Genomic DNA, 16,257 nt, shown 5'->3' with positions numbered 1-16,257 from the left:
GTGCCATGAGGGTCACTACGGCAACGCAAAAGGATCGTTTCTCAAAACGTTTGTCAACGTTTCACGGACTCTTATTTTGTAATCAGAGCCAAAACTCTATGACAAATCATTTTATTTACGTTTACATAGTATTTAAACGTTTAAAGCAGAGACTACTGGTGGGTCGGTGGAGAAGACAGTGATTCTGCTTAAAGAGAAAGCAGAAAGAGGAGATTCACAAGCCGCCTTCCTCCTGGGACAGTTACACTACGAGGAGGTGACTGATGCCTTAAAGTTTCTCTCAATTATTCTGTTTCAATATGCAAAGACAGAATCACGTAAGAATTTGCTTTCAGCATTACTGCATTACATAGTAGTTACACATCTCAGGAATAATCTGGTGTTCTGCAGGGCCGCTACGCAGAAGCAGAGATCATCTTTGATGGCATTAAAGATGAAGATCCTCGAGCTCTGTATCAGCTGGCTGTCATATATTACGATGGCCTTGGAACCAAAGAAGACCTTGTGAGGACCATATTGCTGTTATTATGATATCTCACACATATACAGTTAATAGATCATTATTAATAACATATAATGCAACATTTCAAAAAATAAGCTTTTCGGATGTTATAAATTTAAAAAATGTCTGCAAAAGCGGCTCAGATTTCCTTTATTATACTATTAATATCTCAGTGACAGAAACAAGAAGATCTCATTTGTTAACATTAATGCATTACCTAACATGAACAATGAGCAATATATTTTTTACAGGATTTACATACCTGTTAATGTTTAAAGTTAATAGAAAATGTTCACAGTGAATTCATTAATGTTAACAGATACAATGATCTTAAAATTGTATTAGTAAATGTTGAAATTAACGTTTACTAAGATTAATAAATGCTGCAGAATTAATGTTCATTGTTAATGTTAGAGTTACCAATATCTCATTGTAAAAGCAGCACTGATTTTTTTCTTATGAAACCTTTAACAGAGCAAAGCAATTGAGTATATGAGAGCAGTTGCATTCTGGGATTCGTCTGAAGTGGGCTGTATCAGATACGCAGCACTGTATAACCTGGGCCGGTCGTATCTGGAGGGTTTTGGTGTCGAGGCATCCAGAGCTGAAGCAGAGCGGTGAGAAACAAGCACAGCAAAATATAATGTCAAGAAATCTGTGCATAAAAATGTGAAGCACTTCTGATTAACATTTCTATGGCAGGCTTTGGCTCCTGGCAGCTGATGATGGAAACCCGAACGCTAGTGTGAAAGCGCAGTCATCTCTGGGCATGTTTTACTGCAGACCGGAGACTCTGGACCTCAGAAAGGTCCTGATATCACTCACAACCATCATGCATCATCAGCTGAAGCACTGACCTGTAGAGCTGCTGGAATGTAGAAGAGAATTAGCATTGGGTTCCTTTGGGAAATTCTAATGGGTTTTCAGAATAGTGGTTTGTCATTTAGGAGGGAAATAAGGTCTGTGGTTGCAGTAGCATTACTGGAAGAAACTTTCATGGTTTGTTCGAACAGTTGCTTACAAGCTTCTAGATCAACTAGAAACACACAAGTTTTTTGCTTGATGAATCTGAACCACAATAGTCCTCATATGGCAATTTTTAAACATTTTTAAAAGCACACAGCGGCTTCAGAGTTCACATTTGATGTATGACTTTGTATAATTTATGTTGTAAAAAAAATGTGAATGTGAAGTTAAGTAATGCTAACCACAGACCTTATTCTACTCATACACCAAACAAAAACCCATAGCAAATTCCTGAGGGAGCCCATAGTGAATTAGCCATCCAAGTTGGCCTATAAAATGACACTATGACTAAATTTCTACACAAACAAATGTTTTATAATAAATTTTAATAATTATAATAATATAATAAATTAATAATACATATGAATTATAATAAATATAATATTTAGAATAAAATGATATTATAATTATTTTTTATAATATATATTATAACATTATTTTAACTTATTTAAAATTAAGTGAATAAACTTTTTCTTCCTACTTTTCTCTGTCTTGTAATGTTGACTTAACAAAAGCAACATATTGTTAGGAAAAATTCATAACACAGACCAAAATATCTAATGCTAACTAGAGCATGAGCTACATCTTTTTTTCTTTCCTTTTTTATCATTTATTTTTAATAGGTCAATCCTTTGGTAAGCATGACATATTTTATAAACTGCCATTAAGAAGTTTGAAATAATTTCAAGATTTTTAAATGTTTTTAAAAGAAGTTATTATTCTCTTATTCTCACCAAGGCTGCATTTATTTGACCAAACATACAGTAAAAACATTAATGTTGTGAAATAATATTACAATTTAAAATCTCTGTTTTGTCCTTGAATATTTTTACAAATGTAATTTATTCCTGAGATGCAAAGCTGAATTTTCAACATCATTACTCCAGTCTTTCGTGTCACATGGTCCCTCAAATCCACTTTTGACCTACTGTCATTACAAATACAAACTTATTTCTAAAGCACTTTTAAAACAACTGCCAATGACCATTACTGTCCAATAATGCATCTTTCAAGAAAAAAAAAAACGTTCAAATATATTCTTGTTTCTGAAATTGATAGTTCACCCAAAAATTTCATCATTTCCCACCATCAAGTTGTTCCAAACATGTATGAGTTTCTCTCTTCTGTTGAACATAAAATATATTTTGAAGACTTTGTGTGTAACTAACCAAACACTTGATGGACCCCATTGACTTCCATAGTATGGGATATGGATGTACGGATGGATGGATGGATGGATGGACGGACGGACGGACGGACGGACGGATGGATGGGCGGACGGATGGACAGATAGATAGATAGATAGATAGATAGACAGATAGATAGTAGACTTGTGCCGGTTTTCGGTAGTGCGATATATCACGGTAATGAATATGCACGATATTGTTATCGTGGGCTCTTCTAAATACCGTGAATAATTATATATTACAAGTTATTCAGAATTTTGAATGCATTTTCTTTTTTTACATTTTAATCTGGACTACAACATGCCCTAGATATTGTTTGAAAGTGTTTTGATTCTTTATTGTTCGGTCACACTTTACATTAGGGCTTCATTAGTTAACATTAGTTAACATAAACTGCCAATGAAAAATTCTTCTAAACATTCATTAATCTTAGGTATTCCAATATTTAATAACACGTTAAAATCGAAAGTTGCAACTGTGTTATTTAATGAGCTAGCATGAACTAAGACTTAATAACTAATAATTAATAACTTCTGTAGCAAATGTAGCTATTGCTCATTGTGAATGTTAATGCATTAACTAAGGTTAACTAATGAGGTCTTATTGTAAAGTGATACCTATTGGTCTTTATAGTTCTTTTGCACTTTAATCTGTGTAAAACTTTTAGCTTTATACATTGTTCTGTATTGCTTTATTGCATTTAAATGTTCAGTTATTTTTGTTATAAGAAAAAAGTTATTAAACCTGTTATACTGTATTATGACAGCACTTTTTTTAAACTAAATTTCAATACCGTATACCGTGATAAAAGCATGAGCAATTAATCGCAACATGAAAATTTGATACCGGCATATCCCTAATAGATAGATAGATAGATAGATAGATTGATTGATAGAACGATAGATAGATAGATAGATAGATAGATAGACAGACAGACAGACAGACAGACAGACAGATATAGCATGGAAGTCAATGGGGACAATCAACTGTTATGTTACCAACATTCTTCAAATGATCTTTTATGTTCAACAAAACAAAGAAAGTCATACAGGTTTGGAATAACTTGAGGGTGAGTAAATTATGACAGAATTTCGTTTTTGGATGAACTATCCCTTTAAATCATCATCATCATCAGTCAGAGAAACAGAGATCTAATGCACTATTGTTAAATGTCTCTGTCTTCAGTCAGTCTGGTCATGTGTTGATGTACCGCAGGCGTTCTTGTGGCACTCGGAGGCGTGTGGTAACGGCAGTCTGGAGTCTCAGGGCGCTCTGGGCGTCATGTATCTGTACGGTCACGGCGTGCAGAAGGACCCCGACGCTGCCCTGTTCTGCCTGAAGGAGGCGGCAGAGAGAGGAAACGTTTACGCTCAGGGTCACCTGACGGCCTGCTACTACCACAGGAAGCTCTACTCCAGAGCAGCCGCACTGGGAGAGAGGTACAGCGCATCCTGCAGAAACCGTAAAGAACACCGTTCTGTTTTCTGTGGTAAAAAACGGGTTTGTTTTGACTCTCAGAGTGTCCGGATACGAGGACATCAGTGCCATAGCACGGCACACGGACTGTCTGGAGGAGTACATCAGGAAGGGCATCGCTATAGCCATGTTTTACTACGCACGCTGCCTTCAGCTGGGCCGAGGCGTCCTGAAGAACAGAGACAGAGTGAAGAGCTACTTCACACAGGTACTGTTGACCACCTTACCATTATAATGCCAGTTCTGACATTGGACCTGTAAAAAGCACTGCTACTGAGAAGCAATGTGGGAAAAGTTTGGGACTTGCAAAATAGAAGATGTGGGTGACATTTGGAGGTCCAGTGGTACCTAAGTTTGATTTCTCGTTTTTCCTCCATCAGGCTGCCAGGATCGATCCAGAGATCTGCAAGGAGCTACAAATGGACGTGGTGCACGGCAGGATATAAATCACACATACAACAGCGATCACTCATTTAATCTCATCACTGAAATTGATGGATATACAGTTGTGCTCATAAGTTTACATATCCCTTGCAGAATATGGAAAATGTTAATAATTTTAACAAAATAAAAGGGATCATGAAAATTGCATGTTATTTTTTATTTAATACTATCTTGAATAAGCTATTTCACTTAACAGATGTTTATATATTCTCCACAAGACAAAATAATAACTGCATTTATAAAAATGACCCCATTCAAAAGTTTTTTATCTTAATAGTGTGTGTCATTTCCTGGATGATCCACAACTGTCTTTCTGTTTTGTGATAGTTGTTCATGAGTCCCTTGTTGGTCCTGAGCAGTTCAACTGCCTGCTGTTCTTCAGAAAAATCCTGCAGCTCCGGCACATTCTTTGGTTTTCCAGCATCTTCTGCATATTTGAACCCTTTCCAACAGTGACTGTATGATTTTGAGATCCATCTTTTCACATGGAGGACAATTGGGGTCTCATACATACCTATTATATAAGGTGAAAACATTTACTGATGCTCGAGAAGGCAACACAATGCATTAAGAGCTGGGGGGTGTAAACTTTTTGAATTGGATGATCAGGGTAAATTGTACTTATTTTGTCTTCTGGGAAACATTTAAGAATTTATGTAGCTTCTTAAGTGCAGTACCAAATGAAAAAATATGATCTTTAAACAAAAAAAGAAAAATTTACATATCATCATCCTGTTCAAAAGTTTACACCCCCTGTCTCTTAATGCATTGTGTTGCCATCTTGAGCATCAGTAAATGTTTTCACCTTATATAATAGCTACGTATGAGTCCCTCAGTTGTCCTCGGTGTGAAAAGATGGATCTCAAAATCATACAGTTACTGTTGGAAAGGGTTCAAATATGCAAAAGATGCTGGAAAACCAAAGAATGTGCCGGAGCTGCAGGATTTTTCTGAAGAACAGCAGGCAGTTGGAACTGCTCAGGACCAACAAGGGACTCATGAACTTTCACAAAATATAAAAAGAGTCGTGGATCATCCAGGAAACGACAAAGTACTAAGATTCAACTTTTGAATGGAGTCATTTTTATAAATTCATTTGTTATTTTGTCTTGTGGAGTGTATGTAAACATCTGTTACATGAAATAGCTTATTCAGGACAGTACTAAATAAAAAATAACATGCAATTTTCATGATCCCTCTTATTTTGTTTCAATTATTAACATTTTGCACATTCTACAAGGCGTATGTAAACCTATGAGCACAACTGTATATCTGACTCAGGTTTTTTTTTTTCTTTGCTTTTTTGGGATGCTGATGAATTCAAATGTTTAGTATTACTTCAGTGCCATTTAAGAACGATGCAAAGGAAAATCTTTTTAAAAATCGAGTTGAAAATGCAAGCGCCAACTTCTAAGAAATGTAATCTTTATATTCAATAATTCTTTGAGAAATTTTGCTTACGTCTTAAATATACGAGTATACATAAAAAAAACATTATTTTCAACAAACTTAAAATTTTCTAATATTCCATTTTAACAATCCACATTTTAATAAACAATATTTTTTCTCTGTACGTCATAACTACTGTATATGACTACTTTTTGGGATTTTTGAAATATTTACAGGTATAATTACGCACAAAATATTTTTGAAGAATGAATAAATTAACAAAAGTTCAAGATATGAAATACTTCATATTTTTGTCTGAAATATTTACAGATATAATTACACAAACTAGATAATTTTAAAGAATAAATCAATAAATAATAAATGAATGTTTTTTCTTTCAAAATGTTATATAATTACACTAACTAGGGATTTCTAACTAGAATGAATGACTTAATAAATAATTGTGATTGAAACTGTAAAACTATATAAAGTTGATATGAAATATTAAAGATATGAAATACTTATTTCTTTTTTTTGTCTTTGAAATCTTTACAGACATAAACCAACTAGATATTTTTGATGAATAAAGAAAGAAGATATTAATTACTTTTTATGTTTTATTTGAAATTTCTACAGGTATAATTACACCTACCTGAGATATAAGCAAACTGAATAAGTAAAATAAATAAATATTGAAACTAAGAAATGTTTAAGCTGTGAAATGAAAACAACTGAAACTGTAAGAAATTGTATTAAAGTTTAAAATATGAATTGCATTTTAATGTATACATTTAATATCACCTTATATTAAAGACACAACACATGGCAAATCTTCTTTTGCATTTTATTGCTTATAAATGCTCTAGTCTATTTTGGTAAAAATACAATTCTATAATAATAACAATATTAATAATAATATCACAAACAGAACCTTCACAATAACTGTACATGACATATTGCACGATTAAAAGCTTTCATAATGGTCACAATAATATGTAGGGAGTTTACAGAGGTCTGGGTTCTTCTTTTTACAGATGTGTAACACTCATTCCACTGTTCTTCACATTACACAGCAAAACCCCCTAGAAGAAAACAAAAGAGAGAAAGAAAAGCTGAAGATGACAGCTGGCAGTGGATGTGGTCCGTTCCTCCAATCTCACCAGAGAGAAACACGTCAACGGATTAAAACACAAACATATTCATGACGCTTCCTAGATCCAGCACTACAGAGTCAGTCAAGTGTTTTAGAAATAAAACAACAGAACAAAAAAAATAAATAACACCAAAAACAGCCATCCAGCACATTAGAGAAACACATCCTGAGCCTCTGATGTGATGTGAAGATGTTCAGGCCTGTACGGCCTCCACGCTCAGCTCGGGATAGAGTTCTTTAAGCAGCATCTCCAACAAGATCTGAGGAGAAACAGAGAAAACTTCATGCACACTCAGTGTATAATCATCATTTCACCATTAGATGGCGCTATAGTATTATCACGTAAAACTATGAGCCTGGAAAACTGGATCATAGCAAAATTAGGCATCTATGTTAAAGCTATATATTTTAAAACAATTTAGAGTAAATTTAAATTTAATTTAGTTTAAAATGTAGCTTAAAAATGTGGCATATTCACAGTCAATTAGAATAAAACAGCTGGCTTCCACAAGTTAACTTCCCTTTAACTTTCTCCATAGCAGTATTAAATTTTAATGGGAACATAAAAACACATAATTGAGTGTCCTTGCATATTTGAAAAAATTAATAATATTAATAATAAAAAATAATTCAAATACATATTTAATATATTTCAGGACAATTCAGAACATTATATATATATATATATATATGTTGTTCAGAGTTGTCCTAAAATATATTAAATGTTATTAAAATAAATTAAAATAAAATATTTAAATAAATAATAGAATATATAGAGATATAATAATAAATGTAACAAATAACATAAAATATACATATAAAATATATTGCTAAATATTAATATAATAATATATGTTTAAATATATTTTAATGCCACATGGGATAAAAGAATTGAGGTATACTAAAGTAATTGAGGTCTTGTATTTAGTATCTTTCTGTTTTGTTTCCCAATTTTCAAATACTTTATCAAGTTTGTAGTGTTGGTTTGGTTCATGGCTTAAAGTGCCCCTATTATGGATTTTTGAAAATGACCTTTCATGCAGTGTGTAACAGTGTGCATGAAAGCATCCTGCAAAGTTTTAAATCTGAAAGTGCACCGTGTGTAAAGTTATTGTCTCTCAAAAGAAAGAGTCGACTCTGAATCATTGAAACGAGTCGTTTTTAAAACGAATCCCACGCCATTTCATGTTGACATCAACATGAAACATTAGCATATTGCCCGCCCACTTGTTGGTCTTTTCGCTTTGGTCTGAATGAAAATGCAAATTCATTCTTTGCCACTAGGTGCCGCTTTTGGAGCGGTAAAAATAGCAGTTTCCCCGGTAACGCTGTACACAAAGCAGCACTGCGCTCACAAACGCTGCTTTGTCAGGCATTGCAGGCATTATGAAATGAAAATGAGACCAATCGGACCAATCACCGCAGATTAGCGTCACACAAAGGAGGGGTTTGGAAAAATGAATCGTTGAGCGAATCGTTTGGGAGTCGTTGAGCAAGTAAGGTAAAAATAAATGCATATTGCAAGACAATGAAAGTGTTTATTGACCTTGCATGCATGTCAACCTGTTGTTGGGGACTCCCAAAACCAAAATATGAACCTTTCATCACCCATAATAGGGGCACTTTAAAACCCTTTATTTGAGGGATTTTTAATCCCTATGGATAAAATGAATGTGAAAAACACTTTCTGAAACCAAGGCTGCTAAAAAAAAAAGCATGCAGTCACTGTTCAAGCTCTATATTCTGCAGAAATTAAATGTGGTGGATGGAAGATGCCAGGCTACAAGATTTTTGGTTAAGATTAATTTCTCTGCCCGCATGGCCTTTATTACATTAGTTGTTTCAGAGGCAAAGAAAGTTCCAATAAAATTCAATGAAGATTACAGTTTCTCCGAATAACGTGCTGATGAATTAGCAACAGAAACAGAGACATTTATTTGTCAAGTACATTTAATCTTCATCTTGTCTTCAAATGAACAGTGAAAACAGCTTGAGTGACACTCCATTCAGGTTCATTCCTGCCACTTTCCCTGTGAAAGATGTAAATCTGTCGTGTCATGAGAGTATTTCAACAGAAAGCAGAAACGAGAACATCCGCTGACTGAAAGTGAAAGCCTGAGATATAAATAAACTGGAGCAAGGTTAATGGTCAGTCCCAGAGCGCTGGGTGACTTACATAGAGAAGGTGTCTGTTGGCACTGGTCTCCTGAAGTGCATTAAAGATCCTGATGATCCCGTATCTGGCGTTCTGCTGCCCCACGAGATTCTGAAGTGCATCTAAACAACAAAAACCAGCATTTTTGCTCTCATTACACAGTCTCTGCTGTCCAGCTTTCCAAAGAAAGATTGAATTCCTCATTAAAAAGCAGTTTTGATCGTGGCGAGTCTCTGTAGTGTGGGCCTGTGAGAGCTGGAGAGTGAAGCAGTATTGTCAAGTGCTCTGAGCTCAGGCAGGTGTAATTGCTCTCGCTGGAGTGTGTTTTAAGTGTCCCGCTCTAATTAAAAAGCGCCATGCAGGCAGAAACAGCAATGAAGCCTTTTACATTAACAGCGTCACACTTTAGCACAAAATAAAACCTTTTTCCAAGGTGACTGAATCCGCACAGGGTTGGTTTTTGTATTCATTTGGATTTTAAAAGGGTCCTATTTTGGGGGTGTACTAGAGCATGATCTCATGCTTGGTGGTTCGAAAAACTATTATTATTTTTCACATAATTTACATTATTACAATACCCTTCTCCCCAGCCTGGCACAAACGGCTCGATTACTTCCGGGTTTGATGAAGGCCCACCTTCCGAAAAACGAAATGTTTTGTGATTGGTTAGCGGTCCCAATGCGTTGTGATTGGCAAAGAGCTTAGATGGTGTTTCAGTACTGCACCACTCCTTGCCAAAGCAGCATGTTCCGTCTGCTCCGGTATAGTCAAGGATGGCGTCAATATTGCCATATCAATTTGAGCCGGATTCAGACCCCGAGAATATTGAACAAGAGGATCGCGCAGAACCTTTGCACGCACGGATATTGCAAGACATATTAGAGTGGTAATGTTATTGTTGTTGTTTTTTTTTTTTGGCTAAATCACGTTTTAGATAGAATGTCAACAACCGCTTAAAAATAACTGCATTTACTATGCACAGATAAGTGCAACGGTAATATGTATTATGTTTATTGTTCTTTAATTCTAACATTATAACATTAATTGCAGTGAAACTGTTATACAGTTGAATTTATTTATACCATAAGTCTCATAATTGAAGTGTAAATTCTGCAGATTACATAATTCTCCAGTATTGTACTGTCAGCGATTTATAAAAACGTTTTCATAATTGTAACATACATAATTATTCAGGCGCGTGTGTAATAACTTGCGAAAACCTGACGCTACAGCAGCACTTCTTCGTCGTTGTCTTGTCTGATGCACTCAACCAAGCGTTCTGACCACGACCTTGCCCCTCCCCACCCCCCAACCATTCAAATTTCAGTAGGCGGGATTTATTTTAATGATACTCTAATGGGCCGCTTTATGACATCATAAAACCTGGAAAACAAACGCTGTAGTCCAAACGAGCCGTTCGTTGTAGTTCTTGAAAAGGGATTTTTTTTTTTAAACTAAATATCTCCCTTTGGAGTGGACTTTGAAGATTTGTAACGTTGTAGATCTTTTTTCATGCCCAAACATACACACTACACACTGACTAAAATTCAAAAAGTGAAAAAGCATAATAGGACCCCTTTAAAAAAATGTTTCAACAATATTTATATTTACCAAAATTATAATATTACAATATTTATAAATACAAATGGTCAGCTAGGTAGTAATGCCTTTTCACACCTATTGTTTCTAATCACAATAGCTGTAAAAAAATAAATAAATAATAATAATAATAAAAACAGGAATTACCGTAATTACAAGGTTCCAACTTTGAAAAAAAAAGACTTCTGTTACTAGAAGCAAACAACTGAAATGGTAGAGGCTTGTTTAGATGTCGTTAGTGACTACTAAATATTTATTTTTTAATCAATGTCTAAGTTCATATAGCTTTCGTTAAATTAAATAAAGCTGAAACAAAACATAAAATCAATCAAATAAAACCTTAAAATTAAAAAACCTTGAAAAATAAAAAGTAAATAAAATCATAAAATATAATAAATAAAATGTATAAAAAAATTGAAAAATGCTGTGGCAACTAGCTGAAATAAGCTTAAGTACTAAAATGACTAAAAATTGAAATATAAATAAAGCAAAATAGAAATATAAAAAGACAAAAGCATAAAGTTACTGAAATGGTAGAGGCTTCAATATTTAAATGTTGTTAATGACTGCTAAATATAGATTATTTTATTCAGTGTCTAAGTTTATATAGTTTTCGTTAAATGAAATAAAGCTGAAACAAAACATAAAATCAATCAAATAAAACCTTAAAATGAAAAAACCTTGAAAATTAAAACAACAAATAAGATAATAAATAATAAATTAAATGAATACAAATTGAAAAATGCTTTGGCAACTAACTGAAATTAAATAAGCTGAAATATTAAAATTACTAAAACTGAAATAAAAATAAAGCTAAATAAAAAAAGACAAAAGCATAAAGTTGCTAAAACAAATAATTTAAAATAAAATTAAAATTGAAAAAAAAAAAAAAAAATTTATTCAAATTATGAATACATACTAAAATAATATACAAATAATGCTAAAATAAGATAAAGCCACATGCATTCATTTTGGCGGTATGAATGTAATTCTAATAAAACCTGAATAGCAAACAGCCGGTCATCTTTGTGTGTAAATGTTCTTACACTGTAGGTTTCTGAAATTTATTTTGAAATATACCATGTTTAACCTTCGCTCGTGAGAAGGGAATTTCTTATTTTTGCTCACCAGGGATGTTGTCTAGAAGCTTCTGTTGTGCTCTCTCCTTGGTTTCTCTGCGTTCACTCTCCGAGCGGCTTTTGTTATGAGGTGCGAGTTTCCCGCTGGGCCAAAACGTGTCCCGGAATATATTAATGTAGTAAACCAACATCTGCTCACTGAAGATCCAGTTTACGGTGTCTCTGATTTGCCTGCAGAGGACGAGAGACAAAGATCAACTCAATCAACTCAACTCAAAGTTTCCATTACCTCCATTCGTTAATGCTTACTTGTTTATAGTCCGTCCAAACGTGACCTGAACGAGTGCAATTAGTGTCTTCCGCACCCACTTAAACACTGCAGAGAGAAAAACACACAAATCTGACTCAACCAATGTTTTTGGGGGGTTTTTTTTAGGGAAAGAAAAAAATTATACTTTTATTTAGCAAAGGATGCATTAAATTGATCAAAAGTGACAGTAAAGACATTTATAATGATGGTTTAGCATGTGCTACACGTCTTTTTTTTCCATATTTTTCCTCAGATTGGGCAATTTTGTTTTTTTTTCTTCCTTGAATATGAGCTCCATATTCTCACTATATCATACTTTCACTTTTTACATTTTAAATGTGTTTTTTGTTTTTATACTTAGTCCGAAGTTTCAATAAACTGTTCCATTTCAAAAAATACGATTTTCCAGACTATTATTCCATACAGTAGTGTGACTTTATAGAGTAATATTTGTTGGGTGTTGTGCACTAGCGTTTAGCAGCAGACAGCATGTGCACTTCAGCTAGAGAAACATCAGTCACACGGTCCTGTGGTCAAAGATCTGTTGCGTTTCACACCGTCACAGTCTGACTGCACACATTGCATCAGTGCGGGTGACAGTGAGTCATCTGAGCAGTGTGTTGTTATACTCACTGCCCCTGAGTTCAAAGATCTCTCCGATCAGCATGAAGCAGGGCTCAGCCAGCGCGTCCTTCCTCCCGTCCGTCTCGTCGCCGTAGTCTGAGAGGTCGCTGTCATCCTCACCTTCATCCTGACACACACACAATCAGATTCATCACGTCTGATCTGACATCTGTACCATCTCTGCTGCTTTTTATAATCATTATTTAGTGGTTTGGTGTATGGTGTGAAATCAAATGAGTAGGGATGTAACGATTCACTCAACTCACGATTCGATTCACGATTTTATTTTATTTTGTACAAAATGAGATTTAAGACAAATTATAAATTAAATGTGTCCTTTTATTATTGCTTGGACAAAATGCTGCACATTTCTTTGTGAAATTGAAATATAAAACTATAATAATATACTAATACAGCACTTGCATATCATCTAAACTTTTCTAAAGACAGTAAGTTCCCCTCAGACATGCATTCATATAAACTCCTAGGCCTAAATGAATCGCGATTTGTTTAGCATCTCAAACGATTTGAATCGTCACATACAGTATTTGAATCGATTTTCAACCGATCGGATTTGTAACCGATCGCTACATCCCTACAAATGAGCCTTTAAATTTAGTCTTCAATGGATAATCATTGTGGCTCGCCGAAATGTTCATTATTTTACTTCATATAAATTAATGGAAAAAAAAAAACTTTCTTTTTGTGTTGTTTTTCACTACAAATATCTAAATTGTAAATCAACATACATATACAGTACATGAGAAGCTAAATGACATAAGATTACAAGCCTTGTTTCCTAAAAAATGTATTAAAATCAAGTGACATTAGACTTTGAACGAAAGAAAAATATGTCAGTAAAACCAGCAAAGCAATAAAAATGTTTTCTAATTAAGTTTTAAGATTATTAAGGCTTTTTTCTTGTTTCAAGCATAAAGTTTGTTTTAAAGTATTTCATTTTTTATCTTTGTAATTTTCTTAAGTATTTTAAATATTTATACTGGAAAATAAGACAAAAATACACTTTTTTTCAGTGTAAGAGTTATGTTACGCAAAATATTAAAGTGTTGCTCAATATTTTGTCTTGTTAAGAGTTCCAATTTAAAAAAAAAAATACAGAAGAGTAAACTGACAAAAACTGTTGGCCAATGGGGTAAATTTTAAAAATAAATCATTTAAAAAACTGAATTCAATAAATGGGTTATTTTTAAGTAAATACTTTTTTTTACCCAGTTTTGTTACAAAAAATGTTATGAAATTTCATTAGATAATAATCTTATGCTACTTTGCTTCTTAAGTAAGTGTATGTTGTAATTAGCATGGTTACATATTTTTGCTGGAAAACAACAAAAAACTTTTTTCTTTTTTCAGTTAGCATAGCTGAAAACACAAACAACTCATTTAACAATATTTTCACTCTGAACATTTTTAATTTTATTATTTTTCTTAATGTATTATTCAAATATGCATTCAGTAGGTGTGTGTGTATGTGAGACAAATTTGCACCTAGAAGTGAGATAAATATGATAAAACTATTTTGAGGACATACAAAGACTTCCTCATTTGTAAAAAAAAAAAGATTTTATTTTATCATTTTCAAAAGTCTTCTGTGAAGATGATGGCTTATAATTATCTGTAAAAACAATATAGGTCTATAGAATGTCCACATTAAAAAAAGTGTGTGTGTGTCTGTGTGTGTGTGTGTGTGTGTGTGTGTGTACCTCCTGGTGTGAGAAGAAGTCTCCCGGCAGTCTCTCCAGGAAGGATGCGAGAGAGAAGGAGGATTTCTTCTGGATGTCGATGACCTTCAGCTGCTCTGGTGACGGACTGAGAAAGGCATACAGCGCCTCGCTCTGACACATGCGCTCATCTGTCAACACTTTCTACAGAGGAAACACACACATACAAACTAAAACTTCATGAATCTAGAAATAAACTTCTTAAAATCACAGCCCTGAATCAAATGAGATCAGAAATACACACAAGCACACTCCTGGTGTACATCAACTTAGAAATAATCAGAGGTTTGAAATGTGACAGAGGCTCAAAGTAAACTGACACAGTGAAAAGCTTTAGTAAGCATAGTGAACATTTAAACATTTCATTAGTGCTATATGATGACATATGTCTTAAAATAGGTATAAATAATTAAATATCCAATAAGGATAAGTGTGAAAAAAGCCAGTATCAGTCGATAACAGATATGGTGCTGATATATTGCGTCCCTAAAAGTCATTTTGATATTTTTGTGGTGCTAAAAAAATTATGTGGTGTATATATATATATATAGTTTTTTTTTAATATATATTTTGTTTTTTGTATATATATATATATATATATATATATACAGTATATCATAATCTTTTGTTTATTATTAAGCAATGAAGTGATTTTGTTTTAAAATGTTTTTAATATTTACAATAAAAAAAAATAATAATTAAGATCATTACGTGTTTAAAACATCACATATTTTGGCCTTTTTTAATGAAAATGTACATTCTGCTCAAGTCAAATACAGAAAACTTTCTGATATTCATCACTCAAAAATTTATTTTAAATTCAGTTTATGTATTTAAAAAAATATATTGGAAAATGTTGTGAAAACAAGTTTCCTGCAATAAGTTTGGATCAAATGGATGAAAATGAATGAATGAAGTAATTAATTAAAAACCACAAGTCAATGATTGTTTGTTTTTAATAGCACATTCCTCAATGAGACTGGAAAAGACTCACCTGTAAAAACGTGTTGAGTTGGTTTTTGGATTTGTCAAGGAATTTTTGGTCGATTGATTTGAATGGCAGTTTACTGAGTGAGGGAAGCTGGACTTTCTTGAGTGACGGAAAACACTGCAAAAGAAAACGGAAAGAAAGATGAACGGTGGGTAAGTATTAGTCCATGGTTTTATCAAGAGGGTCTGGCTGCAGCTGGCGCTTGCACTCTCATTCTTGCATTCTCAGACTTGCATTCTCAGACACTTGCGCTTCCGCTAGTGACGTCACTTGCAGTCTTTTATTTTTTTTATTTTGTTCTATTTATTGATTACTTTTTGTTTGAATCTCTCAACATTTTACAACAGTAGCCAGGTGGTGAAGACAAGAAAAAAGAAACTAAATTACAATGTCACTTGCACTCTCCGATACCTGCGACGTCACTTGCAATCGACACAAATGGTGCGTGTTGCCAATGGAGACAAGACGCTGTGGTGCTTAAACGATTAAAACTAATTTAGTACTATAACATACAGGGTCCTGCAAGAAAAAGACAAGACCCGCAAATCCGTCGCCACAGAACAGCAGAATATGAACGCAATGC

General features: G+C 33.7%; 2 protein-coding genes across 2 annotated transcripts in view; one reads left to right on the top strand and one right to left on the bottom strand.

Annotated features, from left to right (window-relative positions):
* The first annotated feature begins 5 nt into the window (after nt 1–5).
* Nucleotides 6–4,654, top strand: LOC107678615 (LRP2-binding protein-like). Its single transcript, XM_016473958.1, has 8 exons — nt 6–48; nt 147–256; nt 391–504; nt 977–1,119; nt 1,205–1,310; nt 3,931–4,154; nt 4,234–4,399; nt 4,572–4,654. Exons 1-8 carry the CDS (start codon nt 6–8, stop codon nt 4,635–4,637), a joined length of 972 nt encoding a protein of 323 aa, XP_016329444.1. The 3' UTR covers nt 4,638–4,654.
* Nucleotides 4,655–6,889: 2,235 nt separating this feature from the next.
* The window catches only part of LOC107678636 (sorting nexin-25-like), a 71,697-nt gene continuing 62,329 nt past the window's right edge, over nt 6,890–16,257 (bottom strand). Inside the window, exons 13-19 of the mRNA XM_016473981.1 lie at nt 15,678–15,791; nt 14,666–14,827; nt 12,954–13,071; nt 12,320–12,386; nt 12,060–12,241; nt 9,354–9,454; nt 6,890–7,437 (exon numbers count right to left, since the gene is read on the bottom strand). Of these exons, the coding sequence (XP_016329467.1) occupies nt 7,372–7,437; nt 9,354–9,454; nt 12,060–12,241; nt 12,320–12,386; nt 12,954–13,071; nt 14,666–14,827; nt 15,678–15,791 (810 nt within the window). The 3' untranslated portion in view covers nt 6,890–7,371. The remainder of the gene's footprint in view (nt 7,438–9,353; nt 9,455–12,059; nt 12,242–12,319; nt 12,387–12,953; nt 13,072–14,665; nt 14,828–15,677; nt 15,792–16,257) is intronic.

Source organism: Sinocyclocheilus anshuiensis, unplaced genomic scaffold, assembly GCF_001515605.1.
Source record: "Sinocyclocheilus anshuiensis isolate Anshui unplaced genomic scaffold, SAMN03320099.WGS_v1.1 scaffold877, whole genome shotgun sequence".
Classification (NCBI taxonomy): domain Eukaryota; kingdom Metazoa; phylum Chordata; class Actinopteri; order Cypriniformes; family Cyprinidae; genus Sinocyclocheilus; species Sinocyclocheilus anshuiensis.
The sequence above is the reverse complement of the archived record's forward strand: the minus strand, read 5'-3'. Positions and strand labels throughout refer to the sequence as shown.

Coding starts and splice junctions, on each gene's coding strand:
- LOC107678615 (XM_016473958.1), top strand. CDS start 6: ATGAGGGTCACTACGGCAACGCAAAAGGATCGTTTCTCAAAAC. Junction 257..390: donor GACAGTTACACTACGAGGAG/GTGACTGATGCC, acceptor GGTGTTCTGCAG/GGCCGCTACGCAGAAGCAGA. Junction 4,400..4,571: donor TGAAGAGCTACTTCACACAG/GTACTGTTGACC, acceptor TTCCTCCATCAG/GCTGCCAGGATCGATCCAGA.